The sequence below is a fragment of the Zophobas morio genome, unplaced genomic scaffold (assembly GCF_036711695.1).
Source record: "Zophobas morio isolate AGI-343-1 ecotype UQ-CSIRO unplaced genomic scaffold, CSIRO_AGI_Zmor_V1 ptg000026l, whole genome shotgun sequence".
NCBI lineage: Eukaryota > Metazoa > Arthropoda > Insecta > Coleoptera > Tenebrionidae > Zophobas > Zophobas morio.
The window spans coordinates 12,772,768-12,795,642 of NW_026972131.1; the positions used below are offsets into that span (position 1 = coordinate 12,772,768).

At 35.3% G+C, this 22,875-nt stretch overlaps 3 protein-coding genes across 4 annotated transcripts; all 3 read left to right on the top strand.

Annotated features, from left to right (window-relative positions):
* The first annotated feature begins 972 nt into the window (after positions 1 to 972).
* On the top strand, positions 973 to 4,644 carry LOC135136230 (fibroblast growth factor receptor 3-like). Of its 2 annotated transcripts, XM_064065420.1 has the most exons (11): positions 973 to 1,134; positions 1,565 to 2,077; positions 2,122 to 2,258; positions 2,289 to 2,420; positions 2,470 to 2,645; positions 2,699 to 2,870; positions 2,925 to 2,979; positions 3,034 to 3,193; positions 3,242 to 3,476; positions 3,522 to 3,604; positions 3,757 to 4,644. In XM_064065420.1, the coding sequence occupies exons 1-11, from the start codon at positions 1,069 to 1,071 to the stop codon at positions 4,413 to 4,415; spliced, it is 2,388 nt and encodes a 795-aa protein (XP_063921490.1). In that variant the 5' UTR covers positions 973 to 1,068; the 3' UTR covers positions 4,416 to 4,644. The 2 variants fall into 2 exon arrangements, with proteins under 2 accessions (XP_063921490.1, XP_063921489.1); XM_064065419.1 differs by having other exon boundaries at positions 2,122 to 2,420.
* A 3,383-nt stretch (positions 4,645 to 8,027) lies between these two features.
* Positions 8,028 to 11,769, top strand: LOC135136303 (fibroblast growth factor receptor 3-like). The gene is made up of 10 exons (XM_064065515.1): positions 8,028 to 8,186; positions 8,587 to 9,096; positions 9,141 to 9,451; positions 9,501 to 9,676; positions 9,730 to 9,901; positions 9,956 to 10,010; positions 10,065 to 10,224; positions 10,273 to 10,507; positions 10,553 to 10,635; positions 10,788 to 11,769. Exons 1-10 carry the CDS (start codon positions 8,121 to 8,123, stop codon positions 11,444 to 11,446), a joined length of 2,427 nt encoding a protein of 808 aa, XP_063921585.1. The 5' UTR covers positions 8,028 to 8,120; the 3' UTR covers positions 11,447 to 11,769.
* Positions 11,770 to 17,704: 5,935 nt separating this feature from the next.
* On the top strand, positions 17,705 to 19,125 carry LOC135136017 (uncharacterized). Its single transcript, XM_064065132.1, has 6 exons — positions 17,705 to 17,845; positions 17,896 to 17,992; positions 18,340 to 18,370; positions 18,419 to 18,615; positions 18,662 to 18,824; positions 18,947 to 19,125. The coding sequence occupies exons 2-6, from the start codon at positions 17,927 to 17,929 to the stop codon at positions 19,045 to 19,047; spliced, it is 558 nt and encodes a 185-aa protein (XP_063921202.1). The 5' UTR covers positions 17,705 to 17,845; positions 17,896 to 17,926; the 3' UTR covers positions 19,048 to 19,125.
* Positions 19,126 to 22,875: the final 3,750 nt, after the last annotated feature.

Below are 22,875 nucleotides of genomic sequence, written 5' to 3' on the forward strand. Positions count from 1 at the left end.
TTGAGACAGGGTGGGTGGGCGGGGTTTATATTTTGCCCTTGTTTCTTTATAAACATAGATATTATTCTTTGAACAACACGATACTCAAAAATATATTTTTAATTACTTGTACGTGATGCGAGGGGAGCAGCTTAATTATAAAATCCTTATTTGTCTACGAGAAATTACTATGTGAAATATGTTCTTAAGTAATCGTAGCGTTTCAAAAATTTCAGAGCAAATTTAAATAGCAAGATGTTGTAATTTTGATTTTTTTTCCAAAAATCTGGATGTCTAGGATAATTATATTACATATTTTCCATACAATTATTTTAGTTGTATCTGTACTTAGCACTTACGTCTACACATTTTTCAGTTGTTATCTTCATTTTGTTATCTTTTGTGTTTCTTAGAATTGTTTCACAATCAAGTTATTTTGACGTACTTATGTGTGTAAGTTTTTTTAAAAAAAATAAATATATAATGTATAATATGTAACATAAATATGTTTTTAATGCAACGAGTTATAATAAACTTCACTTTCTTTAAGATGTGAAACAAAAAAAAAAATTGTAACAAACACTCGATTCAAAATTTTTTTTGTCTTCAATGAGATGGCGTCATTGGATTTCTGGAGGAAACAAATGGATAAATTTTAACCCACGCTCGTTCCATATTCCCTAAAATAATGCGAGCACGTAAATTTTCTCGTCGGGTTAATTTTGTTTTCAGAGCTGTTCGTTGTTATTAATATTGTTTGCCTTCGCAATTACGCTGATGTGATAACGTTGAAACCACATCTAACGATTACAATACAAATACAGTAAATCCTAGTATCTGCTGCTCATCTGTCTACACATCATTAGCTTCACCCTTATTTGCGTTTTAATAATTCAGGTTCAGGTAACTCAGGGAAGCTCTTATCAACAAAAACGATAAAAGCTGCGAGATACTGCCGAGTAATAAACTTTGATTTATTGAGACGCGGTTCACACGGTAGTACACGCGTAAAAACGTGAAGTCTATTTTAGTTCGATTTCTTAACTGAATAAAAAGCTCGAAAATATTTATGAAATTCGTGTGAGAAACATGTACTGGCTTAAAGTGGCGTTCGTTGTAATTGTGATTAGTCGAGTGGAGAGCATCCAGAGCGAGGTAATTTTGTCTCTTTGTGCGTTCTCGAAGTTAAAAATTTTGCAATAAACAAACTTCCAACGATCATAATGCAAACAGATCGATTCTTGAAATCATTTAATCATGAGTTTCCGGTGCTCGAAAAATCACTATCAGATTGAATTTAATTAGGTGACCGGATAACCAACATCACGGTACACAAATACTGTATGTTCGCGTTATCAATTTACAAATTTTTAAGACAAATTTGCGAAATCAAATCATAGAACAAACACCGACGAGATTTTGTATTTGCGACAGATACATCTGTTCAAGTAAGCGTTCATATGAATCCAAACAATTATTGAGTATTGATACACACTGTTTTGATAAGGACGCTCCAAGAGGTGGGACACGTTATCTACTAAGTTGAACAGGAGTGTACTGTTCTCTGATTTTGTCAATTTTGCAGAGCAACGAAACTGGCGATCGCACCACGCGACCATGTGCAACGACAGCAAACGCATGTGTCAATGGAACCGAATTAATTCTAAATTTCGAATTTCTCAAAGAAACGTCAATATCGTACATATCGACCTACTGGAATTGTTATGAATTCAGTAGAACCAACGACTCATCATCATTTATTGGTGAAAAGAATACAAATGTGTCCAACACCTGCAGATATTTCTTGAACCAGCAATCTGACATCCCGTTGTACTACATTGAAGGATCTGACTTATCCAAAGTTCACAACGCCTGCCCTCAGCAAGACAAAATCTGCCTCTTGGAAGTCACCTGCCCTTTAAATAATTTCAACGTCAATGCCGTCTTCGATAAATCTTCCAGTTACAGGAACTTGAACATCTCCTGGGACAAAATTAATAGTGACGAAGTTGTCGATGTTTCGATCGTTGAAGAAACCAATAGCGATTATGTCACCGCCTGTTTCAGTGAAAGCTACGTGCGAAACCATCCCCTTAAAGTAAGTGGTTTTAAAGTGGTTCAAAATCAGACGATTGGTTGCAGAATAATACGATCTTGCGCCCGGGTTTCGTCAGCGAAGACGAAGTTTACCCGGGGTGTAGGTACAAGGTCGTGGTGGATTACTCTGGAGCTAACCAACGACCAATTTACTGCTCACTCAAGTACACGGTTCCTGAGTGCGAAAATTGTATCACTTCTGACGACTGTTACAATTTTGAACAGAAACCAGAAATTTTAAACGTTAGTCACATTGCCGGAGATAGGTTTTTGGTGAGTTGGAATCCCGGGAAGACGTTTCGTCAAGGCAAATTGTACGTCAACAGCGAAGTTTATTTTGAATAGTGAGTGTTAGTACTGAGGGTGATTATTTATTTATTTTTATAAATGTAGCGGGGTGGAGGCGGCGGGTGTGTCATTAGAAGCTGCACAAGTGACAAGGAACAACGTACTAGAATACACAGCCGAGATTGTTATGAAGTTATCTGCGGGAAAAAAGTACGCACTGGTTGGTACTTTTTCGAATAATGGTTCTTGTGCGGTACAATCGCCACAGTACCACTTTACAGGTGAGGAGGAATTACAGTAAGTGTTAAAGACTGACAAAGTTGCACTTCGACAGCCCCTACGGAAAGTGCCAGTGCGGTACTCATCGTAATTCCAGTCGCGTTTGTTTTGTTGGCGATATTGCTTGCTTTGAACTATAAGAAGATACCGAAATTGAAAACAAAAATGTTAAATCTGCTGGTGCGTACAGGGTGGTGCGACTCTCCACACGAACCAGTAAGAATGCGGTACGTACTATTATAACTATAATTATTATAATAGTGACAATTTTGTCTTACCAGGAGCAACCCAATTCACATGGACACTAATACTCACTATATTCCTACTGGAACTTCGGTGAGACAATATTTTCTTAATTATAGTTAGACGGTACCACCTATTATTTAATAGGAAGAACCAGTGGACGAATATGAATTCCCCAGGAGCCGAATCATCATCAAGGAGGTAATCGGAAGCGGTGCTTTCGGTCAAGTGTACTCAGCTAAAGCCATAGGGATTGGGGGCATTCGGGGCTACAGGATGGTGGCGGTTAAAACTTTAGGCGAAGGCGGTGAGTCTCCAAAGTAGTACCACACTTTCTTAACTTGTCTGCGTTTAGAAAGCATAAGTAGAGAGGCAACGAATGACTTCATAGCAGAAATCGAAATTTGCAAAAAAGTGGGGTATCACATGAACGTGGTGACCCTTCTGGGCTGTTGTACCGTGGACACCCCATTCATGATGATCATGGAACTAGTACCTTGTGGTGATTTGAAAAAGTATTTGCTGGAATTGCGAGCGCAGTGGTTGAAAATGAAAAATGTAGCACTGAGTAGGCAGTTCATTTTTCCAGAGTAAGTACCTTTGGTGTTAAGAGTAGTACTCATTTCAAACATTAGTACCAGCGATGGAACGATACAGCCGCCGTCGCCACTCACCCCGGTGTCGATAGGGTCAAGCCGGTTACCATCAACCTCTGAGAGTAAGTAACTACCTCATAAACACTTCTCAGAATCCTACATGACTCACACTATAATTATTAATAAACCCGTGCTATCGCACTAAATTTACTAATAATTGTTTATATCCACCGACGAATAACCAGATAACGTTTTTCTAATTTTTTTCTTCCAGCCGTGTTTACCATGTTGGAGGACCCCATGACCCCCCTCCTCTCCCACTACACTCTAGACAAAGTCCTCGACCACACCGAGCTCCAAAACTTCGCCCTCCAAATCGCCAAAGGCATGTCCCATCTGGAAAAAATCGGCGTCACCCATCGGGACCTCGCCGCTCGAAATATCCTCATCAGCGAACACAAAATCCTCAAGATATCCGACTTCGGGCTCTCGCGTTGCGGTCCTTACGTCAACCACAAGACTAAAAGACTTCCGTTGCGTTGGATGGCCATCGAGGCTATAGTAGAACAGAAGTACGATAGTAAAAGTGACGTGTGGTCGTTCGGAGTGGTGTTGTGGGAAATCGGGACTCTGGGAGCTTTCCCGTACGACAAAATCCCGGATTCGTTCATCCAGCAGTCTCTGCAACTCGGGAGGAGACTCGAGCGACCGGAAATTTGCACGAACGAACTCTACTCCGTGATGCAACAGTGCTGGAGCGTGGACCCGGAGCAAAGACCCACGTTCCGGGAGTTGGTGGAGGCGCTGGACGTGAAGAAGAGGAAAATCTACGCGAATTTTAACCAGCTGAATCCGACGTACTTTTTTCCGCCGAGTGATATGGAGAAAGTGGACAATCCGGTGCGGCTTGTGGATGTCAACATGGACGCTTAAGGGACGCTTTCAGATTGCCTCGGCACGACTGTCTGTTTTGACGTCCGTCGTTTACTTTTTGACTTTATTTAGCAAAAATGTAAACAAATCCTGCAAACAAAGTCGGTGTGGGATTGTGTCGCCGGAACACCCGGAAATTTAAAAAATGCAATAGATATTCTTAAAAACATAACAGACAGATAAAAAACGATGTATGTAAATTTTGAATAAAATGATATTTTTTCTTTCAGAGCGTAAACTCAGTACGAAACAATAGGTCGCCCGTTTCCGTCTGTCTGTCTGTCTGTCTGTCTGTCTACCGTCTCTTCGGACTTTTATTAGACAGATAATCTCCGAAACTACTGAATCTACGTATTGTTAAATTTTATATGTGTATAACAAATATCGTGTAGATAATCAAAATTTGGCTAAGCATCCCTACCAACAATTTATTGAAGTCATCTCCAAAATTTACAATAGTACATATTATTTAAATTTTATAAAATAAAATATCGCTGCACGTGTGGTTCAAAAACCCCTGTTGAATTTTTATCCCAGACATCCAGATTTTTGGAGAAAAAAAAATAAAAATTACAACATCTTGTAATGAGCATGATAAATCATCAATCTCAAAATTTTTCCGTTCATCAACCGTTTTCAATTTTCAATTTTACCCTTCTTCAATTTTTTATGCATTTTCTACTTCCAGATTTCTCGATTTTTCGATGTTTCAACTTCTTGTTGTTAGATTTTTCGGTTTTCAATTTTTCGATTTTTAAAATTTTTGCTTATTTCTTTACGAGTAATTAAAAACATGTATTTGAGTGTCGTGTGGTTCAAAGAATACTACGCGTATTAAGATAAAAAGGCAAAATATAAAAACCAACCCACCCACCCTATCTCAATTGTAATGATTTTTTTTATTCTTAGACACTTAAACACGTTTAAAATGGTAAATTTTTGTAGGAAAATATGGATTTTGCAGTTAAGCTGCGCCCCTTTGGTTCACGGCGAATAAAAGAAATCATCACAATTGAGATAAGGTGGGTGGGCGGGCTTAAACTTTGCCTTTTTGTTTTAATATGTGTAGACTTCTTTCCCCAACATGAAACTCAAAACATGTTTAAAATGGAAAATTTGAATACGAAAATATCGATTTTGCAATTAGGTTCCGCTCCATAATTCCAAAATCCATATTGCCATTTTAACTATGTTGTAATTTTCTTGTTGTGAAAAGATGGCTATGTATATTAAAAAAAAGACAAAATATAAGTCCGCCCACCCGCCCTATCTCAATTCTGATGATTTTTTTATTCGTCATAAGCCGAGGGGTGGAGCTTAATTGTAAAATCCTTATTTTTCAACGAGAAATTTGCTTAAAACATGATAAAGTATTTCATTCCGAAAAATTACACCATTTTGTAGAAATTTCGTGCTTTTTAATTATTAATTTTAATCGCTGCATTTTTACAAATTTTTATTATCCATATTTCTAGCTTGTAAAACAAAACCTGAAGATGACGTTAATTAATGAAGTCGAAACATGTAACCAATCAGTCTCCTAATGAAAAACACGTTCAAGAGGCGGAAAACAACCCCAAATTAACTAAAACATTTGAACAAAATGGATCTCGAAAAATTATGATAAAATATCTTAAAATAGATTAAAACAAACTGGTAAAACAAGCATAAATAGATGAAAAAAATATATACATATATGGGGTGAAATTTACCAATTTACTTTCATCTGATTTCAGTCAGTCATTCAGATGAGAATTGGATTTGAATTAATAAACAATGCTTTTGGAATCACCAAAAATTATAGAGGTATTTGGTAATGGTAAATTAAATCGGCAAAATTATAAAATCATCTCATTATTGTTGTAAGAGGGATTTATAAACTCGTTGTTGACTCCGTTATCAAAGCTTCCGTTGATAGTAACTTTGATGTTCAACTTTTGCCGTATTTAAAGGGGTTGTAGTAGAAAAATGGCGGATTTCAGTTGATTATTAGAAAAATTTACCATTTTTGACATGTTTTAAGTTTCTTGTTGTCGAAATAAGTCTACATATGTTAAGAATAAAAAAGGAAACTGTGGCCCCGCCCACCCGCCCTGACTCAATCGTGATGATTTTTTTTTATTCGTCGTAAGCCAAGGGGGCGGAGCTTAACTGCAAAATCCATATTTCTCCACGAGAAATTAAAAACATGTTTTGAGTATCGTGCCCCACTGATCCAAGTATGATGTAATGAAGTTTTCAATCGTTGCCAGACCTAAGGGTGGGACCTAATTACAAAGTCGAAATTTTCCTACAAAAATTTACCATTTTAAACGTGTTTAAGTATCTAAGAATAAAAAAATCATTACAATTGAGATAGGGTGGGTGGGCGGGGTTGATATTTTGCTTTTTTTTTAATATGTATACATAGTATTTTTTAAACAACATGATACTCAAAAACATGTTTTTAATTTCTTGTAAAGGAATAAGTATTTTGCAGTTAAGCTTTGCCCCTTTGGTTCAAGGCGAATAAATAAATCATCACAATTGAGACAGGGCGGGTGGGCGGGCTGACATTTTGCCTTTTTGTTTTAATATGTGTAGACTTCTTTTCAGTACATGAAACTTAAAACATCTTTAAAATGGAAAATTTGTGTAATGAGATATCGCTTTTCAATTAGGCTCCGCCCCATTATTGCAAAATTCATATTTCCTTAAAAATTTACCATTGACTACGTATATTAAGAAAAAAGGCAAAACAATATAAGTCCCGCCCACCCGCCCTATCTCAATTCTGATAATGTTTTTTATTCGTCGTGAGCCGAGAGGCGGAGTTTAGTTGTAAAATCATTATTTTTCTACGAGAAATTACCATGTGAAATGTGTTCCTAAGGAATCGTAACGTCTCCAAAATTTCAGAGCAGTTTCAAAGTTAACTTGCAAGATGTTTATAATTTTGATTTTTTTCTCCAAAAATCTGAATATCTAGGATAAAAATTCAACAGGGGTTCATAAACCACGAGTACGTATTTATTGCATTTCTAATTGTAGCATCCCGCATATGTGAAAAATGTAAACAATTGTATAAAAAAAAAGAAGTATTGTTATCTGCATTTTGTTATCTTTTGTATTTCTTAGAATTGTTTGAATTCAAGTTATTTTGACGGACTTACGTGTGTAAGTTTATAAAAAAATAAATTTATATGTATATGTAACATAAATATGTTTTTAATTGAACGAGTTATAATGAACTTCATTTTCTTTAAAATGTGGAACAAAAAAAATCTGTAAAAACGAATAGATAAATTTCGACCCACACTCGATATATTTTTCCTTAAAAAATGGGAGCACGTAAATTTTCTCCTCGTGTTAATTTTGTTTTTAGAGCTGTTCGTTGTTATTAATATTGTTTGCCTTTGCAATTACGCTGATCTGATAACGTTAAAACCACATCTAACGATTACAATTTAAATACAGTAAATCGTAGTCTACATACATATCATTAGCTTCACCCTTATTTGCGTTTGAATAATTCTGATTCAGGTAACTCAGGGAAGCTCTTATCAACAAAAACGATAAAAGCTGCGAGATACTACCGAGTAAGAAACTTTGATTTATTGAGACGCGGTTCGCACGGTAGTACACGCGTAAAACGAAGTCTATTTTAGTTCGATTTCTTAACTGAATAAAAAGCACGGAAATATTTATGAAATTCGTGTGAGAAACATGTACTGGCTTAAAGTGGCGTTAGTTGTAATTGTGATTAGTCGAGTGGACAGCATCCAGAGCAAGGTAATTTTGTCTCTTTGTGCGTTCTCGAAGTTAAATATTTTCAATAAACAAACTTTCAACGATCATAATGCAAACGGATCGATTCTTGAAATCATTTAATCATGAATTTCCGGTGCTCGGAAAATCACTACCAGATTGATTTTAATTAGGTGACCGAATATCCACCATCACGGTACACATATACCGTATTTTAGCCTTATCAATTTACAAATTTTTAAGGCAAATTTGCAAAATCAAATCATTGAACAAACACCGATGGTATTTTGTATTTGCGACAGATAACATCTGTTAAAGTAAGCGTTCATATGAATCCAAACAATTATTGAGCCCGAGAGACGGGACACGTTATCTACTAAGCTAAAAAGCAGTGCACTGTTTTCTGATTTTGTCAATTTTGCAGAGCAACGAAACTGACGATCGCACCATGCTACCATGTGCAACGACGGCAAACGCATGTGTCAACGGAACCGAATTAATTCTAAATTTCGAATTTCCCAAAGAAACGACAATATCGTACATATCGACCTACTGGAATTGTTATAATTTCAGTAGAACCAAGGACTCATCATCATTTATTGGTGAAATGAGTACAAATGTGTCCAGCATTTGCAGATATTTCTTGACTCAACAAAATGACATCCCGTTGTACTACATTGAAGGATCTGATTTATCCGAACTCCACAACGCCTGCCCTCAGCAAGACAAAATCTGCATTTTGGAAGTCACCTGCCCTTTAAATAACTTCAACGTCAATGCCGTCTTCGATGATTCCAATTACAGGAACTTGAACGTCTCGTGGGACAAAATTAATAGTGACGAAGTTGTCGATGTTTCGATCGTAGAAGAAACCAATAGCGATTATGTCTCCGCCTGTTTCAGTGAAAGCTACGTGCGGAACCATTCCCTTAAAGTAAGTGGTTTTAAAGTGGTTCAAAATCAGACGATTGGTTGCAGAATAATACGATCTTGCGCCCGGGTTTCGTCAAAGCAGACAAAGTTTACCCTGGGTGTAGGTACAAGGTTGAGGTGGATTACACAGGACCTGACCAACGACCAATTTACTGCTCACTCAAGTACACGGTTCCTGAGTGCGAAAATTGTACCACTTCAGATATGAAATCAGACGACTGTTACTATTTTGAACAGAAACCAGAAATTTTAAATGTTAGTCACATTTCCGAGGATAGGTTTTTGGTGAGTTGGAATCCCGGGAAGACGTTTCGTCAAGGCAAATTGTACGTCAGCAGCGAAGTTTATTTTGAATAGTGAGTGTTAGTACTGAGGGTGATTATTTATTTATTTTTATAAATGTAGCGGGGTGGAGGCGGCGGGTGTGTCATTAGAAGCTGCACAAGTGACAAGGAACAACGTACCAGAATACACAGCCGAGATTGTTATGAAGTTATCGGCGGGAAAAAAGTACGCACTGGTTGGTACTTTTTCGAATAATGGTTCTTGTGCGGTACAATCGCCACATTACCACTTTACAGGTGAGGAGGAATTACAATAAGTGTTAAAAATTGACAAAGTTGCACTTCGACAGTCCCTACGGAAAGTGCCAGTGTGGTACTCATCGTAATTCCAGTCGCGTTTGTTTTGTTGGGGGTATTGCTTGCTTTGAACTATAAGAAGATACCGAAATTGAAAACAAAAATGTTAAATCTGCTGGTGCGTACAGGGTGGTGCGACTCTCCACACGAACCAGTAAGAATGCGGTACGTACTATTATAACTACAGTTATTATAATAGTGATAATTTTGTCTTACCAGGAGCGACCCAATTCACATGGACACTAATACTCACTATATTCCTACTGGAACTTCGGTGAGACAATATTTTCTTAATTATAATTAGACGGTATCACCTATTATTTAATAGGAAGAACCAGTGGACGAATATGAATTCCCCAGGAGCCGAATCATCATCAAGGAGGTAATCGGAAGTGGTGCTTTCGGACAAGTGTACTCAGCTAAAGCCATAGGGATTGGGGGCATTCGGGGCTACAGGATGGTGGCGGTTAAAACTTTAGGCGAAGGCGGTGAGTCTCCAAAGTAGTACCACACTTTCTTAACTTGTCTGCGTTTAGAAAGCATAAGTAGGGAGGCAACGAATGACTTCATAGCAGAAATCGAAATTTGCAAAAAAGTGGGGTACCACATGAACGTGGTGACCCTTCTGGGCTGTTGTACCGTGGACACCCCGTTCATGATGATCATGGAACTAGTACCTTGTGGTGATTTGAAAAAATATTTGCTGGAATTGCGAGCGCAGTGGTTGAAAATGAAAAATGTGGCACTGAGTAGGCAGTTCATGTTTCCAGAGTAAGTACCTTTGGTGTTAAGAGTAGTACTCATTTCAAACATTAGTACCAGCGATGGAACGATACAGCCGCCGTCGCCACTCACCCCGGTGTCGATAGGGTCAAGCCAGTTACCATCAACCTCTGACAGTAAGTTACTACCTCACAAACACTTCTCAGAATCCTACATGACTCACACTATAATTATTAATAAACCCGTGCTATCGCACTAAATTTACTAATAATTGTTTATCTCCACCCACGAATAACCCGATAACGTTTTTCTAATTTTTTTCTTCCAGCCGTGTTTACCATGTTGGAAAACCCCATGACTCCCCTCCTCTCCCACTACACTCTAGACAAAGTCCTCGACCACACCGAGCTCCAGAACTTCGCCCTCCAAATCGCCAAAGGCATGTCCCATCTGGAAAAAATCGGCGTCACTCATCGGGACCTCGCCGCTCGAAATATCCTCATCAACGAACACAAAATCCTCAAGATATCCGACTTCGGGCTCTCGCGTTGCGGTCCTTACGTCAACCACAAGACTAAAAGACTTCCGTTGCGTTGGATGGCCATCGAGGCTATAGTAGAACAGAAGTACGATAGTAAAAGTGACGTGTGGTCGTTCGGGGTGGTGTTGTGGGAAATCGGGACTCTGGGAGCTTTCCCGTACGACCAAGTCCCGGATTCGTTCATCCAGCAGTTTCTGCAACTCGGGAGGAGACTCGATCGACCGGAAATCTGCACGAACGAACTCTATTCCGTGATGCAGCAGTGCTGGAGCCTGGACCCGGAGCAAAGACCCACGTTCCGGGAGTTGGTGGAGGCGCTGGACGTGAAGAAGAGGAAAATCTACGCGAATTTTACCCAGCTGAATCCGACGTACATCTTTCCGCCGAGTGACGTGGAGAAAGTGGACAATCCGGTGCGGCTTGTTGATGTCGACATGGACGCTTAGTGTGTTACAAAATTCTGCAAACAAAGTCAGTGTTGGATTGTGCCGCCAGGACACCGGGAAATTTCACATATGCAGGATGTTACAATTACAAATGCAATAAATATTACTAAAAATATAACAGACACATAGAAAACGATATAAGTAAATATTAAATAAGACCATATTTTTATTTTCAGAGCGTAAACTCAGTATGAAACGTTTCCGTGTGTCTATCTGTCTGTCTGTCTACCGTCTGTTCGGATTTTTATGAAACAGGTAATCTCCGAAACTACTGAACGAGTTGTTAAATTTTATATGTCTATTACGAATATCGTGTAGATACTCAAAATTTAGCTAACCATCCCTGCCAACAATTTGTTGACGTCATCTCCAAAATTTGCAATAGTAAATGTTATTTAAATTTTATAAAATAAGATACTCCTACACGGGTGGTTTATGAACCCCTGTTAAATTTATTCGTTCATCGACCGTTTTCAATTTGTCATTTTTGATCTTTCATATTGAGATTTTTCAATTTTTCGATTCTTCAATTTTTTATCCATTTTCCATTTTTCAATTTTTCTCCTTATCGATTTCTTGATTTTTCGTTATTTTTTTAATCTTAATATTTTCCATTTTTCACTTTTCGATTTCTCGATTTTTCAGTTTTTCGATTCTTCAATTTTTCGATTATTCGATTTTTTGGTTTTCCCACTTCCGGATTTCACGATTTTTTTATGTTTTGAACTACTTCGTTCATCCAGCAGTGTCTGCAACTCGGGAGGAACTAAAATTACTATTCGTTTCGATTTTTCAGGTTTTTGATTTTCAACTTTTCAAATTTTGGATTTTTCGATTTTTTGATTGCTCCATTTTTCAATTTTTCAATTTCTGTTTCAGTTTTTGGATTCGATTTTTAAATTTTCCGACTGTCCCATTTTTATTTTTTATGATTTTGAAAAAGTCTTGAGCGCCGCAGTGTTTTTCTTTTATTCAGGAGACTCTTGGGTACCCACGGTGTTAATATCGGTAGCCCATGAAGACTTTTTTTGTAAATTAACTATTTAAAACAATTTTGGGGGACTTTTATGTTCTGTTTTTGGAAAATGCTGACCTGACCTGTTTTTGAGTTAATTTTGGAAACTCGTTTTTTTTTTGAAAAATTTAAAACATGAGGTTCTAGGTATTCCTGCTTCGAAAGAATTTGAAAGTGCTTTGGAGCTCTTAGTGAGTTTTCTTGTAATAATTTAATTAAATTCCTTAGAGAATACGTCATTTGCTAAAATTAGTCCTATCTTCACACCCACCCTCTAAAATAAGATCGATTTTGGCAGATGATATATCCTCCCAAAAAGAGAGGGTGGGTGGGCGGGGCTAGTAGCTGCTAAGATAAAACTGACTTTAGCAGGTACTAGCCCCGCCCACTCTCCCTGTTTTTACTTAGAGAGATCTCATTTGCTAGGTAGTAGCTGCTAAGATAAAACAGATTTTGACTAATGAGATGTCTTGTAAGAGAACAGAGGATGGGTGGACGGGCCAGTACCTAATAGGATAAGACTGATTTTGGCAAATGATATTCCTCTAATAAAACAGAGGACGGGTGGGCGGGTTTAGTACCTGATAAAATAAGATCGACTTTGGCAGATGATATATCCTCTAAAAAAAAAGAGGGTGGGTGGGGCTAGTAGCTGTTAAGATAAAACAGATTTTAGCAGTTTTGGAATTTGTCAATTTCTCGAATTTTCTATTTCTCGATTCTTCAATTCTTCGATTAATCGATTTTTTGGTTTTCCTATTTCTCGATTTCCCGAATTTTGTATGTTTTTATTTTTCAGTTTTCAAAATAAAAAATAAGTGCAACTTTAAAAACATCAAGAAAGAATATAAATTCATCTTTAATTTCCAAAATTAATATTTTAATAAACTACTTCTTGAAATTATTCTTCATTTGGATGTTTCAGTTTTCGGATTCGATTTTCCAATTATTAATTTTTATGAATTTGAAAAAGTCTTGAGTGCCGCAGCGTTTTTTTTTTTATTCATGGCATGAAGATTTTTTTGTAAATTATTTAAAACAATTTTGGGAGACTTTGGTATTCTGTTTTTGGAAAATTCTGACCTGACCTATTTTTAAGTTAATTTTGGGACCTCGTTTTTTTTTCAAAAATTTAAAACAATCTTCAGGTTCTAGGTATCCCTGTTTGAAAAGAAATTGAAAGTGATTTATAGCCTCTAGCGTCTTTTCTTATAGTAATTTAAATAAATTTCTTAGAGGATACGTCATTTGCTAAAATTAGTCTTACCTTAAGAGGTGGTAGCCCCGCCCACCCACCCACCCTCTCTTTTCTTGGAGAGTATCTCATTTGCCAAATTCAGTTTTACCTTGGCAGCTATTAACCCCACCCACCCACCCTTTCTTTTCTTGGAAATTATCTCATTTGCCAAAATCAGTTTTATCTTAGTAGATACTAGCCCCGCCCACCCACCCTCTCTATTCTTGGAAGGTACCTCATTTTCCAAAATCAGTCTTATCTTGACAGGTACTAGCTCCGCCCACCCGCTTTCTCGTTTCTTAAAGGGATCTCATTTGTTAGATAGTAGCTGCTAGGATAAAACTGATTTTGACTATTGAGATACCTTTTATAAGAGAAAAGAGGATGAATGGGCGGGGCTAGTACCTGATAGGATAAGACTGATTTTGGCAAATGATATTCCTCTAATAAAACAGAGCGCGGGTGGGCGGGTTTAGTACCTGATAACGTAAGATTGACTTTGGCAGACGATATATCCTGTAAAAAAGAGAGGGTGGGTGGGCGGGTCTAGTAGCTGTTAAGATAAAACAGATTTTAGCAGTTTTGGAATTTGTCAATTTCTCGAATTTTCTATTTTTCGATTCTTCAATTCTTCGATTAATCGATTTTTTGGTTTTCCTATGTCTCGATTTCCCGAATTTTTTATGTTTTGATTTTTCAGTTTTCAAAATAAAAAATAAGTGCAACTTTAAAAACATCAAGAAAGAATATAAATGCATCTTTAATTTCCAAAATTAAGATTTTAATAAACCACTTCTTGAAATTATTCTTCATTTGGATATTTCAGTTTTCGGATTCTATTTTCCGATTATTAATTTTTATGAATTTGAAAAAGTCTTGAGTGCCGCAGCGTTTTTTTTATTCAGGGCACTTGGATACCCATGATATACTATTTTGAGAGCCCATGAAGATTTTTTTTGTAAATTATTATTTAAAACAATTTTGGGAGACTTTGGTACTCTGTTTTTGGAAAATTCTGACCTAACCTGTTTTTAAGTTAATTTTGGGACCTCGTTTCGTTTTTTGAAAAATTTAAAACAATCTTGAGGTTCTAGGTATCCCTGTTTGAAAAGAATTTCAAAGTGCTTTGGAGCCTCTAGTGTCTTTTCTTATAGTAATTTAAATAAATTTCTTAGAGGATACGTCATTTGCTAAAATTAGTCTTACATTAGGAGGTGCTAGCCCCGCCCACCCACCCACCCTCTCTTTTCTTGGAGAGTATCTCATTTGCCAAAATCAGTTTTATCTTGGCAGCTATTAACCCCGCCCACCCACCCTCTCTTTTCTCGGAAGGTATCTCATTTGCCAAAATCAGTTTTATCTTAGTAGGTACTAGCCCCGCCCACCCACCCTCTCTTTTCTTGGAAGGTACCTCATTTTCCAAAATTAGTGTTATCTTGGCAGGTACTAGCCCCGCCCACCCACTTTCTCGTTTCTTAAAGGGATCTCATTTGCTAGCTAGTAGCTGATAGGATAAAACTGATTTTGACTATTGAGATACCTTCTATAAGAGAAAAGAGGATGAATGGGCGGGGCTAGTACCTGATAGGATAAGACTGATTTTGGCAAATGATATTTCGCTAAGAAAATATAGGGCGGGTGGGCGGGTTTAGTACCTGATAAAATAAGATCGACTTTGGCAGACGATATATCCTCTAAAAAAAGAGAGGGTGGGTGGGCGGGGCTAGTAGCTGTTAAGATAAAACAGATTTTAGCAGTTTTGGAATTTGTCAATTTCTCGAATTTTCTATTTTTAGATTCTTCAATTCTTCGATTAATCGATTTTTTGGTTTTCCTATTTCTCGATTTCCCGAATTTTTTATGTTTTTATTTTTCAGTTTTCAAAATAAAAAATAAGTGCAACTTTAAAAACATCAAGAAAGAATATAAATTCATCTTTAATTTACAAAATTAATATTTTAATAAACTACTTCTTGAAATTATTCTTCATTTGGATGTTTCAGTTTTCGGATTCGATTTTCCAATTATTAATTTTTATGAATTTGAAAAAGTCTTGAGTGCCGCAGCGTTTTTTTTTTATTCATGGCATGAAGATTTTTTTGTAAATTATTTAAAACAATTTTGGGAGACTTTGGTATTCTGTTTTTGGAAAATTCTGACCTGACCTATTTTTAAGTTAATTTTGGGACCTCGTTTTTTTTTCAAAAATTTAAAACAATCTTCAGGTTCTAGGTATCCCTGTTTGAAAAGAAATTGAAAGTGATTTATAGCCTCTAGCGTCTTTTCTTATAGTAATTTAAATAAATTTCTTAGAGGATACGTCATTTGCTAAAATTAGTCTTACCTTAAGAGGTGGTAGCCCCGCCCACCCACCCACCCTCTCTTTTCTTGGAGAGTATCTCATTTGCCAAAATCAGTTTTATCTTGGCACTATTAACCCCGCCCACCCACCCTCCCTTTTTTTGGAAGGTATCTCATTTGCCAAAATCAGTTTTATCTTAGTAGGTACTAGCCCCGCCCACCCACCCTCTCTTTTCTTGGAAGGTACCTCATTTTCCAAAATCAGTCTTATCTTGACAGGTACTAGCCCCGCCCACCCGCTTTCTCTTTTTTTAAAGGGATCTCATTTGCTAGCTAGTAGCTGCTAGGATAAAACAGATTTTGACTATTGAGATACCTTCTACAAGAGAAAAGAGTATGAGTGGGCGGGGCTAGTACCTGATAGGATAAGACTGATTTTGGCAAATGAGATCCTTCTAAGAAAATATAGGGCGGGTGGGCGGGATTAGAACCTGTTAAAATAAGATCGATTTTGGCAGATGACATACCTTCCAAGGAAAGAGAGGGTGGGTGGGCGGGGCTAGGATAAAATTGATTCATAACGTACTGAAGAGATAATCCGCCATTTTCCAGACACCCGGTATACTTAATTTTATAGGATTGCAAAAATAAAAATTATGTAACATTTTACGTTGAAATTGTAAAACCAAATGCTTTAAAAACTTACAAGTTTTCTAAGATTATCGTAAGCATGGTAAATCGTTAATCAAAATTTTATAAAATAACATGTTCCTGTATGTGTGATTTATGTATCCGTGTTGAGTTTTTACCCTCAGCATGCAGATTTTTGAAAAAAAAATCAACATTGTATGAGAATATTTTATAATGTAACTTTGAAATATATACAATACGACAGAGCCCCACTTTGTAAATTTCCTGGTAGACCCCACGTCCTCAATCCGATACTGAACAGACTGAACGGATTTACATAAATAAATCGCCTAAAATTAAATAAACCGAAGTGTATATTTTTAGTTTTGTTGTATAAAGTGCAGACTGCAAAAGTGTGAAAATGTAAACAAATTTTTTTGAGACAGATTTTATCTTTTTAATAAATACTTCAATATGATGATTAGTTCAAAGATGGAAGTTACTGGGGTTTTTTTCTTCTGTCGATTCCTTAATTTGTCGATTTATTTAGCGTTCCATTCATTTGACGCACATTGTAGACGTTAAGTCACGAAAAATAATACTCGAACATAACAAATACTTTCGACAATATTTACCTATACACTATTTTGTAACTACTGATAAAATAGTCAAAAATATTAAACGTTATCGGTTATTAACCGACCAAGTTTTAACTTAATCCAAGAAAAACAGCAAAAGCTGACTCAAAAATTCTGTTGCTTCAAAACATCCTAATTTATTAGACATCCATCATTTACCCAAATTACTTCAATTGTAGCGAAATGTAAATGTTATTTTTTCGTTGTCTGCACATTTATTAGCGATTGACGGTAACACAGGACCCCGTGATTGAAAAGCTTTTTATCACACCGCCTAAAGATAAAAGCTCCTGTTTGTACCAACAACTTTGATCTAGTCGCAGCTTAGTTTAATTTATCAGCTTGATGCGATTCACACGTTAATTCTTCACGCGTAACTAACACTCGAGCTTCACGTTGATTAGTTTCAGCTACTTGAATAAAATAAACTGGTGAATGTTTGCAACTACTTGTACAGGAATTTATGGCTTAAACAAAAAGTTGGAAATGAATTAAATTCAATTAAATTAAGTATTAAGTGTAGTGGAGTGTTAGTAAAATTTACGACCGCTTTTCCTAACAACTTCCAGTAATCTCAGGTAATTGTGTTGTGGAATTCTCACAACTTACACGAATTTTCGACTTACAGAAAACTCAAATACTAGAATTTATGGTAAAAGATGGTGTGGTTCAGAGTGATGTTTATTTTGGTTATGGTGCGTCGGTTGGACACTTTCCAAAATGAGGTAACTTTGTTCCTTTGTGCCCCAAAATTAACACATTTTTGCAAACAGTTCAAAAATCGCAATTAATCAGTAGCTTATAAATACCGTAACTATAAACAATGTTTGATGTATAAATCTTTCGGTGTTGACTGACGATTTTAATTTTGATGTGTTAGAAAAATCAGGCGCGATCACCAAGTCAATCATTTTAATCCAAACGAGAAATAATTGACTTTCGATAAATCCAGCGATGCTGATAAGATGAGTAGCTGTCAATTTGGTGTCCAATTTATGTTCGCTTTTTCGATTAAATATTGGTTTTGGAGATTACAATTATTCCATTTAGATTTGATATTGATTTTTTGCAGGACTATGACGAAAGCGATTCAAACACCACTGGTGAGTTTTGAAAAAATTTTTGAAACATTTTTTTTTGTAAATTTTTAGTACAAATCACATGCCCTTTATCCAATTTCGTCGTGACTCCCGTTTTCAACAACCAAACAAATTACATCAACTTGAAGTTGTCTTGGGACAAACCCAAAATCAACGATTTCGTGAATATTTTAATTCACGAACCAATGGATTTTTCAAAAACTAGCAAATGCTTATCAGAAATATTTATATTTAATCATTCGTTGCTTGTAAGTATTTTGGAACCGTGTTCTTAACCAGAAACGTAAATTTTAGGAAAATAGCGTACTGGAACCTAATATGGTCACTGAAGATGAAGTTGAGCGTGGGTGTTCGTACGAAATAACTTTTTATTCAGACGAAGAAACAGGAATTTATTGTAGCTACAATTACACGGTTCCGGAAGAAGAAGAAAACGATAACGCAAACGAGTTTATAGGTGAGAACGTAACACACAAGGGTCCCAAAATATTTTTTCTAGTAATTAATTAATTATACACAAGTCACATTTTCGTTTACTATTAGAAAACACTAAAATATTTCAATATTGAGTTGTTTAAGCACCAAGACAAGATTACGAAGAAAATTTATTAAAATTATGGTCCGAAGTAGGAGCCAAAATTCGTTGGTTCGTGTCCAGTTTTTCACCACAACTATGTTGAATTTCGTAGGAAGGACTCTCTGATGGGTATGATTTTCTCAGAAAAAAAATCATCCTTGAAAAACTAATAGAAAGAAAGTCCGGGTTATATTTTTTCGCCAATGAAGTGGAAAAGTGAGTTTTGTGAGTTGTTTAAGTGGTCACATATTTCTAATTAGGTTATTTATTGCATAAACATCGCTTTCTTTTAGTTCCACATTATTTAATACTTGTCTATAAATCTCCATGAAAAATATACAAAGGTTGTTTATGACCAGCAATTAGCAGTGTGTTCCACAAATCCACACAGATATAAATAACGAGTTCCAAATTAAATATCGTCTGATTGTGTTTGATGTTAAAAGCTGCTTTTCTAGCGTGATAAAACGCAAGGAAAGTTCTGCGGAAAATGCGGTTTTATTTTTGGAACTGTTTTAAGTTTCAAAGAAAGGTTCCATTAAAAAAGAATTTTGGGCACGTCATTTCGTATTTTTTGTATTAGATATTATATTACTGATGACGTCATCAAAAAATTATTAAATAACACTAAAATTCACTGGTATAATAATAATAATATTAAAACTTTCAAAAATCCATGCCTCCCTTTGTTGGTGTTTTTCGCGCGTTCGATTCTAGAGAATTTAAACATTACAAGTTTTTAGAGTCTAGCGATTCTAGACGCTATGCAAAGATTCTGAAGGAAGATTCTAAAAATTCTAAAGCTTCGAAATATTCTAAAGGATTCTAAGGTTTCTATTGATACTAAAATTTCTAAGAATTCTAAAGTTTCTAAATATTCTACATTGTTCTGATTATTTTTTTACAAATTGTTGTTTGTTTTTGGATGGAAATAAATTAAAGCTTCTAAAGATTTTAAAGATTTCAAAGATTTTTTTCAATAGTTCCAATATTCCAGAAATTTCTAAAGTTCCAGAAAAGTGAAAGACTCCGAAAATTTCAGAGATTACAAAGAATCTAAAAAATCCCTGTATTCCAGAAATTCTACATATTTCCAAGACTTCTAAAATTCCAGAAATTTTTGGAATCTTGGGATTTACTGAAAATCTAAAAATTTCAGGGATTCTTGATATTGGTTGTAAAGGCTCCAAAATTCCCAGAGGTTTGAAATAAACTAAACATTCCAAAGATTCCAAAAGTTCTAGAGATTACAATTATTATAGCAATTCAAGAGGTTCTAGTAATTCTAGAAATTCTCGAGAATTTAGACATTCTAAAAATTGTACAAGTTTTTGAATCTAGCTGTTCCAGAAATTCTAGAGATTTAAAAGATGTTGGAGATTCGGAAGGGAGATTCTAAAGATTTTAGAAATTCTAGCGATGCTAAAGATTTTAAAAGTTCTAAATATTTCAAAGGTTCCAAGGCTTCCAAAGATTCTAAAGGATTCTAAAGATTCTAAGGTTTCTAAAAATTCTAAATTGCTTTCATTATTTTCGTCCATAATGTTCGTTTTTTTTTGATGGGAGCAAACAAAAGTTTCTAAAGATTTTAAAGATTTTAGACCTTCAGAATCAAAAAAGATTTAAAGTCATTTCTACAAGATGTTACATTTCAAAGGATTTTTTTTTCAGTAATTCCAAATACATATTCCAAAAATTTTGAAGGTTCCAGAAAAATCAAATTGTTAGTAAATTTCAGAAATGATAAAGAACCCAAAAAATCCAGAGATTCCAGAAGTTCTAGACATTCCAAAGATTTCCAACCCAGAGGTTTTCAAGATTTTGAAGATTCCAGAGACTCGGAGTTATTAGATATTCTAGCAATTTTAGAGATTCAAAAGATGCTAGAGATTCTGAAGAAAGATTCTATCGATTCTGAAGAAAGATTCTATCGATTCTAGAGACTCTAAGCCTTCTAGAAATTCTAAAGGATTTTTTTAATTTAGCTGTTCCAGCAATTTTAGAGATTCAAAAGATGCCACAGATTCGAAAAGAAGATTCTAAAAATTCAAAAAATTGTAAAGATTCCAAAGATACCAAAGCATCTAAAGACTCTAAAGGAGTTCCAAAAATTTCAGCGATTCTGACAACTGGTTATAAAGTTTACAAAGATACCAAAGGTTTTCAAGGTTGTAAAGATGCCAGAGACTCGGAATTATTAGAGATTCAAAAAGATGCTAGAGATTCTAAAGATTCCAAAGTTTCTAAAAATTCTAAAGGACTCTAAGGCTTCTAATGACACTAAGTTTTCTAAGGATTAAATTTCAGAGAATGTAAAGAATCCAAAAAAGCTCTGGATTTCAGAAATTCTAAATACTCCAAAGATTTCCAAAATTCCACAAATTTTTGGAATCACTGGCTTTACTGAAAAAAAAAATATATCAGGGATTCCTGAAATTGCTTGTAAAGATTCCAAAATTTCCGAAATTTCAAAAATTCTAGAGATTACGGTTATTATAGCGATTCAAGATGTTCTAGTAATTCCAGAGATTCTAGACAATTTAGACATTTTAGAAGAGACTTCAAAAATTCTAGAGATTACAGTTATTATAGCGATTCAAGATGTTCCAGTAATTCCAGATATTCTAGAGAATTTAGACATTCTAGAAGTTTTTGAATCTAGCTGTTCCAGCGATTCTAGAGATTCAAAACATGCTAGAGATTCGGAAAGGAGATTCTAAAGATTCCAAAGATTCCAAGGCATCCAAAGACTCTAAAGGATTCTAGAGATTCTAAGGTTCCTAAAAATTCTAAATTGCTTTCATTATTTTCGTCTATACTGTTGGTAGTTTTGATGGAAATAAAGAAAAGTTTCTAAAGATTTTAAAAATTCCAACCCTTCTAAATTAAAAAAGATTTAAAGTCATTTATACACGATGTTACATTTCAAAGGATTTTTATTTTCAGTAATTCCAAATATTCCAAGAATTTTAAAATTCACAGAAAAATCAAAGTATCAGAAAATTTCAGAAATTATAAAGTATTCAAAAAATAGCGGGATTCTAGAAATTCTAAATTTTTCAAAGATTTCCAAAATTCCACAAATTCTTGGAATTTCGGGATTTACTGAAATTCCAAAAATTTCCGCGATTCTTACTTACTTCTGGTCGTAAAGTTTCCAAAGATCCCAGAGGTTTTCAAGATTGTAAAGATTCCAAAGATGCTAGATATCCTGGAGGAAGATTCTAAATTTTAAAGATTCTAAGCTTCAAAAAATTGTAGAGGCTTCTAATGATACTAAGTTTTCTAAGGATTATAAATTTCAGAGAATGCAGAGAATCCAAAAAAACTTGGGATTTTAAAAATCACAAATATTTCAAGGATTTCCAAAATTCCACAAATTTTTGGTATCTCTGGATTTAATGAAAATCCATAAATGTCAGGGATTCTTGAAATTGGTTGTAAAGATTCTAAAAGTCCCGAGGTTTCAAGATTCTACAGATTCAAAGTTTCCAGAGATTTCAAAAATTCTAGACATTACAGTTTTAATTATTATAGCGATTCAAGATTTTCTAGTAATTCCAGAAATTTTAGAGAATTTAGACATTCTAGACGTTTTTGAGTCTAGCTGTTCCAGCGATTCTAGAGATTCAGAAGACGCTCGAGATTCGGAAAGGAGATGCTAAAAATTCTAGAAATTCTGGAGATTCTAAAGATTCTAAAAATTGTGAAGATACCGAAGATTTCAAGGCTTCCAAAAATTCTATAGGTTTGTAAAATTCTAAGGTTTCCAAAAATTCGAAATTGCTTTCATTATTTTCGTCCATATTGTTGGTTGTTTAAATGGAAACAAACAACAATTTCTAAAGATTTTGAAGATTTCAGACCTTCGCAATCCCAAAAGTTTTAAAGGTTCCAGAAAAATCAGGATCAGTAAATTTCAGAAATTATA

Coding starts and splice junctions, on each gene's coding strand:
- LOC135136303 (XM_064065515.1), top strand. CDS start 8,121: ATGTACTGGCTTAAAGTGGCGTTAGTTGTAATTGTGATTAGTCGAGTG. Junction 8,187..8,586: donor TGGACAGCATCCAGAGCAAG/GTAATTTTGTCT, acceptor TCAATTTTGCAG/AGCAACGAAACTGACGATCG. Junction 9,097..9,140: donor TGCGGAACCATTCCCTTAAA/GTAAGTGGTTTT, acceptor GATTGGTTGCAG/AATAATACGATCTTGCGCCC.
- LOC135136017 (XM_064065132.1), top strand. CDS start 17,927: ATGGTGTGGTTCAGAGTGATGTTTATTTTGGTTATGGTGCGTCGGTTG. Junction 18,616..18,661: donor TATTTAATCATTCGTTGCTT/GTAAGTATTTTG, acceptor CGTAAATTTTAG/GAAAATAGCGTACTGGAACC. Junction 18,825..18,946: donor TAACGCAAACGAGTTTATAG/GTGAGAACGTAA, acceptor GAGTTGTTTAAG/CACCAAGACAAGATTACGAA.
- LOC135136230 (XM_064065419.1), top strand. CDS start 1,069: ATGTACTGGCTTAAAGTGGCGTTCGTTGTAATTGTGATTAGTCGAGTG. Junction 2,078..2,121: donor TGCGAAACCATCCCCTTAAA/GTAAGTGGTTTT, acceptor GATTGGTTGCAG/AATAATACGATCTTGCGCCC. Junction 3,194..3,241: donor TAAAACTTTAGGCGAAGGCG/GTGAGTCTCCAA, acceptor GTCTGCGTTTAG/AAAGCATAAGTAGAGAGGCA.